This window comes from Capra hircus, chromosome 1 (assembly GCF_001704415.2).
Source record: "Capra hircus breed San Clemente chromosome 1, ASM170441v1, whole genome shotgun sequence".
NCBI classification, from domain to species: domain Eukaryota; kingdom Metazoa; phylum Chordata; class Mammalia; order Artiodactyla; family Bovidae; genus Capra; species Capra hircus.
Window position 1 is genome coordinate 21,539,578 of NC_030808.1, and position 14,938 is coordinate 21,554,515.

The window sequence follows — 14,938 nt, forward strand, 5'->3', positions numbered from 1 at the left end:
CCTTCTGAAGAATGCCACCCAAAAGATGGCACCACAAAGGAGAAAATGACAGTCTTGAGTACAAATTGCAAGTTTTTCATTTCAAAGATCCCCAAGCAAAACTTGACAAGTAAGGAAAGTACATTTACAGCACCTATGTATGCAATGGTTTGTATTCCTTTCATATAAGGACTTAAAAATGATTAAAAAGGACTGAGCGACTTCACTTTCACTTTTCACTTTCATGCATTGGAGAAGGAAATGGCAACCCACTCCAGTGTTCTTGCCTGGAAAATCCCAGGGATAGGGGAGACTGGTGGGCTGCCATCTCTGGGGTCGCACAGAGTCGGACACGACTCAAGCGACTTAGCAGCAGCAGCAAGGAAAAAAATGGACAAAGAACTTAACTTACATAGAGCAGGAAATTATCAACAATTAAAGAAACACTCACCGTCATTTCCCTGGCATGCTGCAGTCCATGGGGTCACAAAGAGTAGGACACAACTTAGCTACTGAACAACAAAAACAACAAAATCACATACTTGGCTTATTACATTAGTGATTGGCAATCTTAAAAGAAATTAAATATCTAGAAGGCTAAGATTGTTGGAAAATGAGTTACCTAGCTATCTTATATTGTATGGTTGAAGGCTTTGTTCCCTTAGAGTTCATATGTTGAAACCTTATCCCCAATATCAGAGTATTAGGGCATGGGACCTTTGGGAAGTGATTAGGATAAGATGGGATCATGCCGATGTGATCACATGGACCACATCCTTGTCTAACTCAATGAAACTATGAGCCATGCCAAGCAGGGCCACCCAAAATGGACAGGTAATGGTGAGGAGTTCTGACAAAATGTGGTCCACAGGAGAAGGAAAAGGCAAACTAGTATTCTGGCCATGAGAAACCCATGAAAGGATGAAAAGGCAAAAAGATAGGACACTGAAAGATGCTGTCTAGTTGCCCAATATGCTACTGGAGATCAGTGGAGAAATAACTCCAGAAAGAATGAAGAGACAGAGCCAAAGCAAAAATAACACCCAGTTGTGGATGTGACTGGTCATAGAAGCAAAGTCCAATGCTGTAAACAGCAATATTGTATAGGAACTTGGAATGTTAGGTCTATGAGTTAAGGCAAATTGGAAGCGGTCCAACAGGAGATGGCAAGAGTGAACGTCAACATTTTAGGAATCCGCCAACTAAAATGGACTGGAATGGGTGAATTTAACTCAGACGATTATTATATCTACTACTGTGGGCAAGAATCCCTTAGAAGAAATGGAGTAGCCATCATGGTCAACAAAAGAGTCCGAAATGCAGTACTTGGCTGCAACCTTAAAAACAACAGAATGATCTCTGTTCATTTCCAAGCCAAACTGTTCAATATCATGGTAATCCAAGTCTATGCTCAACCAGTAATGCTTAACAAGCTAAAGTTGAATAGTTCTAAGAAGATCTAAAAGATCTTCATAGAAATAACACCCAAAAAAGATGTCCTTTTCATTATAGGGGACTGGAATGCAAAAGTAGGAAGTCAAGAAATACCTGGAATAACAGGCAAATTTGGCCTTGGAGTGCAGAATGAAGCAGGGCAATGGCTAATAGAGTTTTGCCAGGAGAATGCACTGGTTATAGCAAACACCCTCTTCCAAGAACACAAGAGAAGACTCTACACATGGACATCACCAGATGGCCAACACCAAGATCAGATTGATTACATTCTTTGCAGTCAAAGATTTGGAAGCTCTATCAGTTCAGTTGCACAGTCCTGTCTGACTCTTTGCAATCCCATGAATCGCAGCACGCCAGGCCTCCCTGTCCATCACCAACTCCCAGAGTTAACTCAGACTCACGTCCATTGAGTCCGTGATGCCATCCAGCCATCTCATCCTGGGTCGTCCCCTTCTCCTCCTGCCCTCAATCCCTCCCAGCATCAGAGTCTTTTCCAATGAGCCAACTCTTCTCATGAGGTGGCCAAAGTACAGGAGTTTCAGCTTCAGCATCATTCCTTCCAAAGAAATCCCAGGGCTGATCTCCTTCAGAATGGACTGGTTGGATCTCCTTGCAGTCCAAGGGACTCTCAATAGTCTCCAAAACCACAGTTCAAAAGCATCCATTCTTCGGTGCTCAGCCTTCTTTACAGTCCAACACTCACATCCATACATGACCACAGGAAAAACCATAGCCTTGACTAGATGGACCTTAGCCAGCAAAGTAATGTCTCTGCTTTTGAATATACTATCTAAGTTGGTCATAACTTTCCTTCCAAGGAGTAAGTGTCTTTTAATTTCATGGCTGCAGTCACCCTCTTCAGTGATTTTGGAGCACACAAAAAAAATAAAGTCTGACACTGTTTCCACTGTTTCCCCTTCTATTTACCATGAAGTGATGGGACTAGATGCCATGATCTTTGTTTTCCGAATGTTGAGCTTTAAGCCAAGTTTTTCACTCTCCTCTTTCACTTTCATCAAGAGGCACTTTAGTTCCTCTTCACTTTCTGCCATAAGGGTGGTGTCATCTGCATATCTGAGGTTAGTGATATTTCTCCCGGCAATCTTGATTTCAGCTTGTGTTTCTTCCAGTCCAGTGTTTCTCATGATGTACTATGCAAAACAGTTAAATAAGCAGGGTGACAATATACTCCTTTCCCGATTTGGAACCAGTCTGTTGTTCCATGTCCAGTTCTAACTGTTGCTTCCTGACCTGCATATGGGTTTCTTAAGAGGCAGGTCAGGTGGTCTGGTATTCCCATCTCTTGAAGAATTTTCCAGTTTATTGTGATCCACACAGTCAAAGGCTTGGGCATAGTCAATAAAGCAGAAATAGATGTTTTTCTGGAAGTCTCTTGCTTTTTCCATGATCCAGCAGATGTTGGCAATTTGATCTCTGGTTCCTCTGCCTTTTCTAAAACCAGCTTGAAAATCAGGAAGTTCACGGTTCATGTATTGCTGAAGCCTGGCTTGGAGAATTTTAAGCATTACTTTACTAGCACGTGAGATGAGTGCAATTGTGTGGTAGTTTTAGAGTTCTTTGGCATTGCCTTTCTTTTGGAAGCTCTATACAGTGAGCAAAAACAAGACCGGGTTCTGTCTATGGTCAGATCATGAACTCCTTATAGCCAAATTCATACTTAAATTGAAGAAATTAGGGAAAACCACTAGACCATTCAGACATGACCTAAATCAAATCCCTTACAATTATACAGTGGAAGTGAGAAATAGACTCAAGGGATTGGATCTGACAGACAGAGTGCCTAAAAAACTATGGATGGAGGTTCATGACATTGTACAGGAGACAGGGATTAAGACCATCGCCATGAATAAGAAATGCAAAAAGGCAAAATGGTTGACTGAGGAGTCCTGACAAATAGTTGTGAAAAGAAGAAAGAAAAAGTCAAAGAAGAAAAGGAAAGCTATACCCATTTGAATGCAGAGTTCCAAAGAATAGCAAGGAGAGATAAGAAAGCCTTCCTCAGTCATCAATGCAAAGAAATAGAGGAAAACAATAGAATGGGAAAGACTAGAGATCTCTTCAAGAACATTAGAGATACCAAGGGAACATTTCATGCAAAGATGGGCTCGATAAAGGACAGAAATGGTAGGGACCTAACAGAAGCAGAAGATATTAAGAAGAGGTGGCAAGAATACAAAGAAGAACTATTCAAAAAAGATCTTCATGACCCAGATAATCACAATGGTGTGATCACTCACCTAGAGCCAGACATCCCAGAAAGTGAAGTCAAGTGGGCCTTAGGAAACATCACTATGAGCAAAGTTAGTGGAGGTGATGAAATTCCAGTAGAGCTATTTCAAATCCTGAAAGATGATGCTGTTAAAGTGCTGCACTCAATTTGCCAGCAAATCTGGAAAATTCAGCAATGGCCACAGGACTGGAAAAGGTCAGTTTTCATTCCAATCCCAAAGAAAGGCAATGCCAAAGAAGGCTCAAACTACTGACAGTTTCACTCATTTAACACACTAATAAAGTAATGCTCAAAATTCTCCAAGCCTGGCTTCAACATTATGTGAACTGTGAACTTACAGATGTTCAAGCTGGTTTTAGAAAAGGCAGAGGAACCAGAGATCAAATTGCCAACATCCACTGGATCATCAAAAAAGCAAGAGAGTTCCAGAAAAACATCTATTTCTGCTTTATTGACTATGCCAAAGCCTTTGACTGTGTGGATCACAACAAATTGTGGAAAATTCTTCAAGAGATGGGAATACCAGACCACCTGACCTGTCTCCTGAGAAATCTGTAGGCAGGTCAGGAAGCAACAGTTAGAACTGGACATGGAACAAAAGACTGGTTCCAAATCGGGAAAGGAGTACTTCAAGGCTGTATATTGTCACCCTGCTTATTTAACTTTTTTGCAGAGTACATCATGAGAAATGCTAGGCTGGATGAAACACAAGCTGGAATCAAGATTTCTGGGAGAAATATCAACAGCCTTACATATGCAGATGATACCACCCTTAGGGCAGAAAGCCAAGAAGAACTAAAGAGCCTTTTGATGAAAGTCAAAGAGGAGAGAAAGCTGGCTTAAAACTCAACATTCAGAAATCTAAGATCATGGCATCTGGTCCCATCAGTTCCTGGTAAATAGATGGGGAAACAATGGAAACAGTGAGAAACTTTATTTTCTGGGGCTCCAGAATCACTGCAGATGGTAATTGCAGTCATGACATTAAAAGACACTTGCTCCTTGGAAGAAAAGTTATGACCATCCTAGACAGAATATTAAAAAGCAGAGACATTACTTTGCCAACAAAGGTCCATCTAGTCAAGCTATGGTTTTTCCAGTAGTCATGTATGGATGTGAGTTGGACTATAAAGAAAGCTAAGTGCCAAAGTATTGATGTTTTAGAATTGTGGTGTTGGAGAAGACTGTTGAGGGTCCCTTGGATTGCAAGGAGATCCAACCAGTCAATTCTAATGGAGATCAGTCCTGAATATTCATTGGAAGGACTGATTCTGAAGCTCAAACTCCAATTTTTTTGTCAACTTTTGTGAAGAAGTAACTCATTTGAAAAGACTGTGATGCTAGGAAATATTGAAGGCAAGAGGAGAAGGGAATGACAGAGGCTGAGATGGTTGGATGGCATCAGTTACTCAATGGATATGGGTTTTAGTTAACTCCAGGAGTTGGTGATGGACAGGGCTGCCTGGCGTGTTACAGTCCCTGGGATTGCAAGGAGCTGGACATGACTGAGTGACTGAACTGAACTAAATTTACCCAAAGTAACCTTAATAAAATGAAATTTGTACTAAGTTTAGGCACAGTCTTTACCCAGAACCTCATTTTTAGTCACACTAACTATAAGGTACAGGTTTATGTCTAGGAAAAGTGACGATGAAATCAACCCCGAGTGAGTGTAAGTCTCTCCGTTATGTCCAACTCTTTGCGACCCCATGGACTGTATGGCCCATGGAGTTATCCAGGCCACAATACTGGCTGGGTAGCCATTCCCTTCTCCAGGGGATCTTCCCAACCCAGGAATATAACTGAGGTCTCCTGCATTGCAGGCGGATCCTTACCAGCTGAGACACCAGGGAAGCGAGGTAATTATGAGAGCTGTTAACAAATTTCCATTTAAAAGCACCATCCAGTTATTACAGATCCTGCAAGCAAATCTTTAGTACCAACAGTGTGGTTGTATATTTAGAGCACTGGAACAGGTCTCATGACACTTTTAACCTAGGTTTTCTCTGCTGAAAGATGTGTAGTTTTGGGCAATTAAACTTCAGTTTCCTCATTTATAGGGTGTGTTTCTCACAACAAATGTGTGGCATGCAGCTCCCTGAATAAACAATAATAATTTGGGTTCAGTTCAGTTCAGTCGCTCAGTCATGTCTGACTCTTTGCGACCCCATGAATCGCAGCATGCCAGGCCTCCCTGTCCATCACCATCTCCCGGAGTTCACTCAGACTCACATCCATCGAGTCCGTGATGCCATCCAGCCATCTCATCCTCGGTCGTCCCCTTCTCCTCCTGCCCCCAATCCCTCCCAGCATCAGAGTCTGTTCCAATGACTCAACTCTTCGCATGAGGTGGCCAAAGTACTGGAGCTTCAGCTAGCTTCTTAAAGCTTCAGTCCCTTATTTCTTCACCAATTTGTCCACCCATTCATTCATTCCTACTCCCCAAATCAAGTAAGGACATCTTCTACAGTAAACAAAGGACATCTGATTAATATTTTCTTCTGCTATTGCCTGAAGATTTAATTCTTTGAAGCAGTTCAGTGAATTCATCTTCAGTGTTCTTCAGAAAAGTACATTATGGTAAACTGAACAATTCTTTCATGAAGTTCCCAATTACTTCTGGGGTACAGTGGATCAGAATGATTCTCTCAGTCCTTCTTTGATGGGGGAGAGGGAGGAAAGAAGCTGCTTCATGGGCAGCTGGATAATATGTGGGCAGAATATGGGGGTGGTACCAATTTGTGATAAAGATAGACGTGAGATTTTCATCAAAGTAATGACTTATAACTGCCTCTCTCCCATTTTCACATACAACCCACAGGCTGACATTTGGAGTTTTTTATCTTGTTTTCTGAATATGATGTTTATTTTAATCAGATTCTATTTTTGTGCTCATATTCTGAGTTAGGGCAAGTTGGGTTGATGGCTTATCTGATCTGCTATCCAAAATCTGGCTTTGGGGCCTGAGCTTTGCTAATAGTGAGGGGTGCTGTTTTAAGTTTAGGCAATTTTATGTGAATTTTAAAGCAATATAATCACTCATTTAAGAATCTCTGATTAAAGAAAAATGACCATGTGTTGCAGAGACACTCAATTAAAAAAAGAAAGCCTGGCCATTCATAGAGAGGCATATGTTAGTTGAACTCAATATGCCTTAGCTCGTAATAAACAGAATTGAAGTGTTACTGAATTTTACCACTTAATAAAGACTAATTTTTTTTTTCAAATTTTAGCATCAGGTTCCTTACCTGAATATAAACAGACTAGCGAATTTTCTATTAAAGGGACCAATCACCCTCCAGAATGCTGTAAGGATTACTTTAAAAACACCTGAACGAACAGCAGCCTTGGAAAGAAACCTTACCTAAACTTCCTTTACTGATTTAAGAGCTGTAATAACCCCTTGGACGGAGTTTCCTGTTCAGGAGGAGGCTGATTCTTAGTCCTGGGATGTGAGAGTTCAGCTGCCTTAAACTCTCCTTTAGGGGAGCTTTCAGTCCCATTGGAAAAGACCTTGATGCTGGGAAAGACTGAGTGTGGGAGAAGAGGTGACAGAGGATGAGATGGTTGGTTGGCATCACTGACTCAAGAACATGAGTTTGAACAAACTCCAGGAGATGGTGAAGGACAGGGAACCCTGGCATGCTGCAGTTCATGGGGTTGCAAAGAGTCAGGCACAATTAGTGACTGAACAACCAGCAACCATCCCAGAAGAGCACCATCCCTAGCACCTGGATGGACAAACCTGATAGAAGCTTCTATACTTTCCCACTGAAGCTCCTACTGCTCCTGCTTTTGTTAAGCCGGTCTTGAAACCATGGTCTTTGGCAATTTGGGGAGCCCTTCCCCCTCACATCATGTGGACTATTCTCCTATGCGATGGTTAATTTTATGTGTCAAATCGACTGGACTGCAGAGTGCCCAGACATTTTGTGAAACATTCTTCTGGGTGTTTCTGGATTAGTCTGATATTTAAATTGATGACTCCTCAGTAAAGCAGACTGCTTTCCCTAATGTTGGTTATCCTCAAGCAATCTGAGGACTACAGCCCTGAGTGGAACAACAGGTTGACTTCTCCCTGGAGAAGTGCAAACTCTTCTGTGCGGTTGCTTTCAAGTTGGGACACTGGGTTTTGAATGTCCTTCAGACTGGAAACATACCCCTGACTCTCCTGATTCTCAGGCATTCAGAGATGGACTGGAACTACATCCCTGGATCCCCTGGCTTTCCAGCTTGCTTACTGCAGATCTTGTCAGCCTCCATATCATGTGAGAAAATTCCTGACAATAAATCTATTAATCAGTCAACCAGTCCTATTGATTCTGCTTCTCCAGAGAACTCTAACACATCTTGTTGATCTGTATGTTGTTAATTAGTTCACAGGTCCCCAGCCACTTGGATACAAGTTGACTGAGGAAAAGTTTTCCTCCCAAGAGTTTTGATAATGAGGATGGGGTATTCAGGACTCTCCACTCACTCTGGAGGGTGCAGTGATTTTGAAACCTGCAACGAAGCCAGAGAAAGTCAACTTTCTTACCAGTCTGACTCTTGGGTCTCTGCCACATGTTCAATTAAATGAGGGTGATAAGAAATTTCCCTTTTTAAAAATGGAAACACTCATAGTTTAGATATACAAGAAAAATTTTGGGCTAGAACTAGTTTTCTAGGTATGATGATTCTTGGTTTAAATTAGTCCTTCCCAGAGATAACAGATTTTCCTGGTGGCTCAGATGGTAAAGAATCTACCTGCAAAGTAGGAGACCCAGGTTTGAACCCTTATTCAGGAAGATTCTCTGGAGAAGGGAATGGTGACCCACTCCAGTATTATTGCCTGGAAAATCCATCAGAAAAAGGAGCCTAGGGAACAAAGATTTGAACACGACTGTATGCCTAACACCTTCACTTTTCCATAGATAGTCCTTGTGTCCATTTGTCCTTCTCTCATGTCATTGTTCTGTATTGTGCTGTTTGCATTTTTCATAAGAGTGAGAATCATAAGGTAGATAGAATATACAGGCATAGGTTCTATATATCTGCTGTTTGAATTGGCCTCAGAGGCCAGTGAACTTGAGATTCTCACTGGACTGGTGTTCACTTGAACCAACTTTGTTGTGAGTCACCTACAAAACTGAATGAGGCGCTTCATTCATCTTGATTTTTTAAATTGTTTTTGTAAATTTTTAATTGCATTTTGAATTTTTTTTGTATTTTTAATTGATAATTGCTTTACAATATTGCATTGGTGTCTGTCATATATCAACATGAATCAGCTGTAAGTATACATATATCCCCTCGCTCTTGAACTTCTCTCACATCCTGCCCTATCCCACCCCTCTAGGTTGTCACAGAACACCTGTTTCAGTTCCTGTGTCACAGAGCAAATTCCCACTATTTTACATATGCTAATGTATGTTTCCATGCTACTCTCTTCATTCCTCCCACCCTCTCCTCCCTCCACTGTCTATAAGTCTGTTCTCTATGTCTGTCCAGACTCATCACTTCATGGCAAATAGATGGGGGAAACAATGGAAACAGTGAGAGATTGTATTTTGGGGGGACTCCAAAATCACTACAGATGGTGACTGCAGCCATGAAATTAAAAGACATTTGCTTCTTGGAAGAAAAGCTATGACCAACGTAGACAGCATATTAAAAAGCAGAGACATTACTTTGCCAACAAAGGTCTGTCTAGTCAAGGCTATGGTTTTTCCAGTAGTCACGTACAGATGTGAGTTGGACTATAAAGAAAGCTGAGCACCGAAGAATTGATGCTTTTGAACTGTGATGTTGATGACTCTTGAGAGTCCCTTGGACTGCAAGGAGATCAAACTAGTCCATCCTAAAGAAAATCAGTCCTGAATATTCATTGCAAGGATTGATGCTGAAGTTGAAACTCCAATACTTTGGCCACCTGATGTGAAGAACTGACTCATTGGAAAAGACCCTGATGCTGGGAAAGATAGAAGGCAGGAGGAGAAGGGGATGACAGAGAATGAGATGGTTGGATGGCACCACTGATTCAATGGACATGGGTTTGGGTAGGCTCCGGGAGTTGGTGATGGACAGGAAGGCCTGGCGTGTTGCAGTCCATGGGGTCACAAAGAGTCAGACACGACTGAATGACTGAACTGAACTATGTCTGTGTCTCCATTGAAAGCAAAGTCGCTCAGTCATGTCCAACTCTTTGTGACTCCGTGGACTGTAGCCCACCAGGCTCCTCCATCCATGGGATTCTCTAGGCAAGAATACTGGAGTGGGTTGCCATTTCCTTCTCCAGGGGATCTTCCTGACCCAGGTATCAAACCCAGGTCTCCTGCATTGCAGGCAGACACTTTAACCTCTGAGCCATCAGGGAAGCTCCATTGCTGGCCTGCAAATAGGTTCATCAGTACCATCTTTCTAGCTTCCATATATATGCATTTATATGTGATTTCTGTTTTTCTCTGAGAATGCTGTTGAACTCCTCCTAACACCATACATAAACTCAAAATTGGTTAAAGACCTAAAAGTAAGGCCAGAAACTACAAAACTCTTAGAATTTAGGCAGGACACTCTATGGCATAAATCACAGCAAGATCCTTTATGACCCACCTCCTAGAGTAATGGAAATAAAAACAAAAATAAGCAAATGGGACCTAATTCAACTTAAAGCTTTTGCACAGCAAAATAAACTATAAACAAGGTGAAAAGACAACCATCTTGGTTTTGCTTTCTGAGAGCTTGGCTTAGCTGCAGAAAGAGCATCTTCTCCCATTTTCTGCCTATAGGGGGTGCAGATGGTAGGGTCTGTACCTGGATGAGGCTGGCTGTCAGTTAGGTCAAGGTTCTGAGACATGAAGAACCATTATTGGCTCTCAGGGGACTGTCTAATCCACAACCTTTCCTATCTCACTATCTTTGTAGTGTTGAGAATTCCTTTCTTAGTATTGTCTACCAGGAATCATGGATTAGATGGGAGATAGATTAGATGGATTTGTCAGAGACTGGAGTACCATCCTCACTGCCTGTCACAACTTGCTTTCCTTCTTTTCAGCTATCTGTGGGAGTTCCTTCGGATTATGGAGGCTGCATTTTCTGTCCTCTTCACGGACACCTCTCATGCACATAGTTAAATTATATTCTAAGCCTGGAGGTTTACCTCCAGGTCTTCCCCCAAAGAGACAATAGTTTGTGTTACATTTGAATATACTCATGCAGATCCTAATTGTGAAAGGCCAGACAATGGATCATATAATTTATAAAAGCTGTTATATTTAAGGGACTTTTAGAATGCTCTCATCCTACACAAATACCCTCTTGGTACTCTGGGAGGATCGGATAGAAAGAAGGGCACAAAACATATTCAAACTGGCCTAAAATGTTCCCTTGGGTTTCCAGGCTGGTAAAGAATCTGCCTGCAGGGGGCACTTTGATCTCTGTTGGCAAGATCTTCTGGATAAAGAAATGGCAACTCACCCCAGTATTCTTGCCTGGGGAAATCTCATGGACAGAGAAGCCTGGTGGGGTACAGTTCATGGGGTTGCAAAACAGTCAGACACAACTGAGCAACTGAGTGACTAAACAAGAAAATATTTCCTTAACGAAATTCAAGAGCAGAAGTCAGATTCAGAACAAAAATTTGATTTACTGTAAATTCTCCTCTGCCTCCTTCTTATACTCACCTTTACCTCCAGCTCCTTATTCCCGACTCCCCAGAAGATCTTTTAGATCCACCTTTTCTGAATCCACCTCCATTTCCTCAACTAATTCTTTTAATCTCCCAAACTTCTATGGCTTCCCCAGAAAATCTCTTGACCACCTAACCACCTGTTTTAACTTCTCTTTCTTTACAATAATTACAAGAGGCTTTAAAAAAACTGACTTTAAAACATAAGGTAGTCGTCATTCATATGAGTGTTGTCAACCAAGAAATGGGGTCTCCTGCATTGCAGGCAGATTCTTTACCTACTGAGCTATCACAGAAGACACCAGTGTAAATACGTGAATTTGCCTTTTGGTTGGTTGACTTGGTTAAGTTGATATCCAGATAATTCCAGCCTGTGATGAAAGAAATTGCAAGAATTCCTTGCATTTTGAAGATTTTAACTCATGTAACAATATTTCAAGATAATTTTCTAAACCTGGTACTTGTTAAGATATTTCTTAGGTGTATATATTTCCTATAATGCCAATTACAATGAAATAATCTGGGGCTTAGGAAATTTGCAAGGTATAAGAATTGAAGAAAATGCAGAGGTGACGTTAATGTGTTTTAGATATATATCACTTCCTATTTACATAGAAAGGTATTTTCCCTTTGGTATGATTCTAAATTGCAAAAGTGTTAATTTAAAAAAGGTCAGCATTTTTAGTCTGAATATTCAGCAATATGAAGTTATATAAATCAAGCTACATTAAGCAGAATTTACATTTCCTCATTTGTCAGATCAAAACAGACTAATATTTACATTTAAAACATGACGGTATTGTATAATCATAACCAGAAGTTAAATTCAGCTACTAACTTTGCTAAAAATATTTTATTAAGTAATAATAAATATCTATAAGGTGCTATGCAATACACAAAAGAAATATCAAAGAATGGTTAAAATTGGGTGGTTAGCTCCTAATGAAGCTGTGTGATCCTTTCAACTGGATTCAATAAATGAATATTTTCAGCATTCTAGTTTATGGTAAGCTACAAAGTTAACAAGATTGTCCAAATAAATCATTAATTTTACATGTAGTCTGTTTATCCCTGCAAATAAATGGTCCAGAAATAGGAAAGCTGATTTTACGATAAACATTAAATATCATACAATAGTGAAATTTTCTATTGAAATTATTGTTCATTATCAAGATCTAAATGTGTCCAATATATGCTCTCCAATCTGGATGGCAAAAGAGGTGGACAATAAATACTGACATAGCCAACTACTTTTTATAAAATACAATTAATAAGTAGGAAGTTAAGAGGCATGTATTCCTATTTATATATAATCATATGAAAAGGGAAGGAACCAAAAGCTAGCCACATGATAATCATCTTTCCTTTGGTATCACTGTTGTATATCCTTGTTTTATGAAGTAAGTATGTATGAGAGTAAGGCTGAGACAAGGTATTTAGACATAAAGTATTAGTAATAAAGGAAACTAAACTCTGCTTATTCTCTCTTCTTAGGAAAAACATACAACTCGAAGATTTGTATTAGTTTCATTCAGAAAACTGACCATTCCACTTCTAACTTCAGCTGAGGGTTATAAGCAACAATGTAGGAGATCATGGTACATTCTCCATGAGTGCCCAGTAAATGACTTTTGATTAATGGTTTAGTCTAAGTTCATCATTGATACTAAAACATAACAACTCAGAGTGTATTTCTTGTTAACAATACCATTACAATTACAAAAAGCACATTATATTGTTTTTAAGATTTTTGTCATTCAAGACAAAAATTAAATACAAATCAGATATATTGTTATATATTTCAAAGAAGACAAGAAAGCCACAGAATTGGTCCTTTAGTAGAATACAGATTTTTCTTTTAAGAGAATGAAGACTAGTAGAGATACATTTCATTTGAATGGAAATACTAGTATCTTTTTTTCTTACACTTTTGGAATTTTGGGCTATATTCATTTCCTCTACTGTTTTCTGTGCTACTATCGCTATCACTGCTTTGTTTCTGCCTCTTTCGTTTATTCGTCTGATAAAGGTCTGAGTCACTTGGCTGCTGGTGAGTCCATTCGTAAGAGCTGGGCCCAGCCTCCAGATCTGAAACGTGATTCAGTGAGGAAGGTGCAGAAGTGCTATTAGGAAGCGGTGCTGTCATCTCATAGTAAGGGAGCTGCAGTGCTGGGTTATACATAGGCCACTGCTGTGGGAAAAACCCACACATATTCACCTACCAAAACAAGCCCACAGAGGAAAAAAGAGAAACAGTTAGAGTTTACATTTACTATACAAATAACTACGAGCAAACCAGACCATGTGTCAGTAAGGACAGGGATGCACTAGTTTCCTTAAACGATTAACAAAGATTCCAGCTGGTGTAAATAGCGTACTGCAGTACAGATTAGTGCTGTCCTATAGAAATATAATGTAAGCCACATGGGTGGGTAGTTTTAAATCTAATAGTCATAGGATGAAAATAACAATGAAACACGTGCAATTTTAAATAATATATCTTGTGTGTGTGCTCATTTGCTCAGTTGTGTCTGATTCTTTGCCATCCCATGGACTGTAGCCCACCAGGCTTCTCTGTCCATGGAATTTCCCAGGCAAGAATACTGAAGTGAGTTGCCATTTCCTACTCCAGGGGATCTTCCTGACCCAGGGATGGAACCCACACCTCCTGTGTCTCCTGCATTGGCAGGTGGATTATTTATCACTGAGTCACTTGGGAAGCCCTTATATATTTTATTTATCTCCAAATGTCCAAAATATTGTCATTTCAACATGTAACCAATATAAAAATTATTCATGAGATATTTTACTTTTTTATACTAAGTCTTTAAAATCTGGTGTGCCTTTTATACTTATGGGTGTGGTTTAGTAGCTAAGTTGTGTCCGACTTTTGTGACCCCATGGACGGTAGCCCACCAGGCTCCTCTGTCCACAGGATTTCCCAGGCAAGAATACTGGAGTGGGCTGCAATTTCCTTTTCCAGGGGATCTTCCCAACCCAGGGGTTGAATCTGGGTCTCCTGCACTACAGTAGATTCTTTACTGACTGAGCTACCAGGGAAAGGAAGAAAGAAAGAAAGTGAAGTCACCCAGTCGTGTCTGATTCTTTGCAACCCCATAGACTGTATGTAGCCTACTAGGCTCCTTCATCCATGAGGTTTTCCAGGCAAGAGTACTGGTGTGGGTTACTATTTCCTTCTCCAAGGGAGCTACCAGGGAAGCCCTATATATTTATACTTATATTCAAAAGCATATTCAATTTGGATACTAAATTTTCATTGAAAATATTTAATCAGAATTTAGATTATATAAAATTTAGTTGAAATAGTAGATACACATACCCAAGTTTTTTTGCAAACATACTTCAAAGTTTTGCAATAACGGCATTAAGTTTCTGTTCCTAAACTTAAACTTTAATTAAGTAAAGTGAAAATAATCACTCCTTATAGATGGCTGATAGTCACCATATTTTCCAGCACAGCAGTCAATTCTTAAGATAGATTAACTCAAAATTTCTAGCTATTCAAAGTAGATTAAGGACCTATTTGCAGGGCAGGAATAGAGACACAGACACAGAGAGACTTGTGG

At 40.2% G+C, this 14,938-nt stretch overlaps 1 protein-coding gene across 4 annotated transcripts in view; it reads right to left on the reverse strand.

Annotated features, from left to right (window-relative positions):
- RBM11 (RNA binding motif protein 11) overlaps positions 358-14,938 on the reverse strand; it is a 29,153-nt gene continuing 14,572 nt past the window's right edge. For 2 of the 4 annotated variants that reach the window (XM_018053315.1, XM_013967692.2), the window contains one exon: positions 12,045-13,569. In XM_018053315.1, coding sequence (XP_017908804.1) covers positions 13,258-13,569 — 312 coding nt within the window. In that variant the 3' untranslated portion in view covers positions 12,045-13,257. Of the gene's footprint in view, positions 492-12,029; positions 13,570-14,938 lie in introns of those variants that run through there. The other 2 variants (XM_018053490.1, XM_005674770.3) reach the window with 2 other exon arrangements.